This window comes from Nicotiana tomentosiformis, chromosome 9, assembly GCF_000390325.3.
Source record: "Nicotiana tomentosiformis chromosome 9, ASM39032v3, whole genome shotgun sequence".
Taxonomy (NCBI): domain Eukaryota; kingdom Viridiplantae; phylum Streptophyta; class Magnoliopsida; order Solanales; family Solanaceae; genus Nicotiana; species Nicotiana tomentosiformis.
The window spans coordinates 76,917,295-76,919,263 of NC_090820.1; the positions used below are offsets into that span (position 1 = coordinate 76,917,295).

Genomic DNA, 1,969 nt, shown 5'->3' on the forward strand with positions numbered 1-1,969 from the left:
ACCGCAGAATTGCCTTATTATGCCAAAAATTTCCATCAACTCCTTAGTGCATTCTTCAACCCAAGCCTTCCTCGGCACCACGGACCCTTAAATTCCTTGACAAAATTTTACAAGGCCTTACATTATGCTTGTTTTCAAATTGTTCCAATTCTTTTTTTATTTCCTCAACAACCTAATCTTCATATATTCAACCTATTGATGCATTATTTCGAAATTAGACGAATTTGTAAGATCTGGGCATGAATTCCGCATGCATGTCATGTTATTAAAGTGGGCATTAACAAGACTTAAATAGAAATAAAATTACAGGAATTAAACAAAAGGAAAAGATACAAAACTTAATACGAAACTGAATTGTTTTTTATTGAATTTGAAAGGATAGAAAGGTTAACATCAAAACAAAACAATCATAGTGAGAAGTTTGGGTTACAACCCTAAAAGTAACCAAAATACAAAAAAGAAGCTGCAAAATAAAACTGCCAAGACTTCTTCCTTATGGGGAGGGAATTAATTCCTAGTTGTAGAGCATGGTATCAAGGCGAATTAATTGCATATCGTCACGACTAGTGCCTTCACCCACCTGAATCATATTCACTTCATAAAACATCTGGTTGAGGCCATGGAAAATTTCATCAATGTTTTCTTGCGCCGAGGAATTTTGACCCTCTTAGAGTTGTGGCTCGACAAAAGAGTAGAAACTGTGAGGGACCGGTTTTGGCAAGACCCACCCATGATTTTTGTGGTGCTTGGCTTTGTCTTTATCTGCTTGTCTTAGCCTGAAACCTAAGCCAAAAGTAACCTTGTTACTGAACGTAGAAATGGGTTCTGAAATTCCTTGCAATGATGCCCCCAAGCCTTTTCCTGGCTCATAACCTTGTCTCAGCATAAGTGTAGCCACCATTACAGATGTGGCAGAAAGATAAGGATGTATAATGTGCTTTCCTTCCTTAATATGGTCCACAACAACCACTTAGAAAGCCTGAAAGATACTGGAATCACACTCTTCCTTGGCCTCAATACACAAGATTAACGGGTATTTATAAATGGATTACTCGTCTTCTCCATGAACAATAATTTCTTGCCTGTCATGTTCGAACTTGAGCATCTGATGCAAGGTGGATGGAACAACTCGAGCCGTATGAATCCATGACCTTCCAAGATGAATGTTATAAGAAGATTCCATGTCCACTACTTGGACAATTTCAAAATCAATTGGCCCAATTGTCATGGTGAGTTTGATTTCCCCAATGGTGTCTCTCCCAGAGCCATCAAAAGCTCGAATGTGGACATTGTCGGGTTGGATTCTGTCTGTATTGATCTTCATGCTTTGCAAGGTAGAGAGGGTGCATATATCTACGCTCGAGCCTTTATCAACCATGACTTGTTTTACGTAGTGCCCCTCATATTTGACAGTCAAATGCAAAGCCATATTGTGCCCGGCTCCCTCCTCGGGGTGTTCATCATCAGAAGGAGATTTTGTTCACCTCAAAATATATGTTGACCATCTTCTCTAACTGATTAGTTGTGGTCTTCTCTAAGATATGTGCCTCGTTCATGATCTTGATTAGTACACGGGCATGCTCTTCTGAATGTATGAGCAGATATAGCATAGAGATTTGAGTAGGAGTCTTTCTCAACTAGTCAATGATTGAGTAATCTAAACTTTCATCTTTTTCAAAAACTCTTCCGCCTCTTCTTCAGTGACTGTCTTCTTTATTGGCATTTGGCCTTCTCTGATTTGCTTGGCCTTCCTAAACTCTTCTGGAGAGTAACACCTCCTTGATCGAGTCAAACCTCTAGTTTTTCCCACTTCTTCTATGATTTCCTTACCTTTGTAGGTCACCACAGTTTTGTTGTAGTTCCAAGGAATGGTTTTTGTGTTTTTCATTGGGTTGCACGACTAGTTTGAGTATGATCGGCTCTGTTATACGTTTTGTACCACCTTGATTCTGCCTCATGATATGATTGC

At 39.3% G+C, this 1,969-nt stretch overlaps 1 protein-coding gene across 1 annotated transcript; it reads right to left on the reverse strand.

Moving 5' to 3' along the window:
* Window positions 1-1,048: 1,048 nt before the first annotated feature.
* On the reverse strand, window positions 1,049-1,429 carry LOC138899035 (uncharacterized). The gene has a single exon (XM_070185147.1). It carries the CDS (start codon window positions 1,427-1,429, stop codon window positions 1,049-1,051), a length of 381 nt encoding a protein of 126 aa, XP_070041248.1.
* Window positions 1,430-1,969: the final 540 nt, after the last annotated feature.

What these genes read in the sequence shown, in the direction of transcription:
- LOC138899035 (XM_070185147.1), bottom strand. Translation starts at nt 1,429, where the DNA reads ATGGCTTTGCATTTGACTGTCAAATATGAGGGGCACTACGTAAAACAA.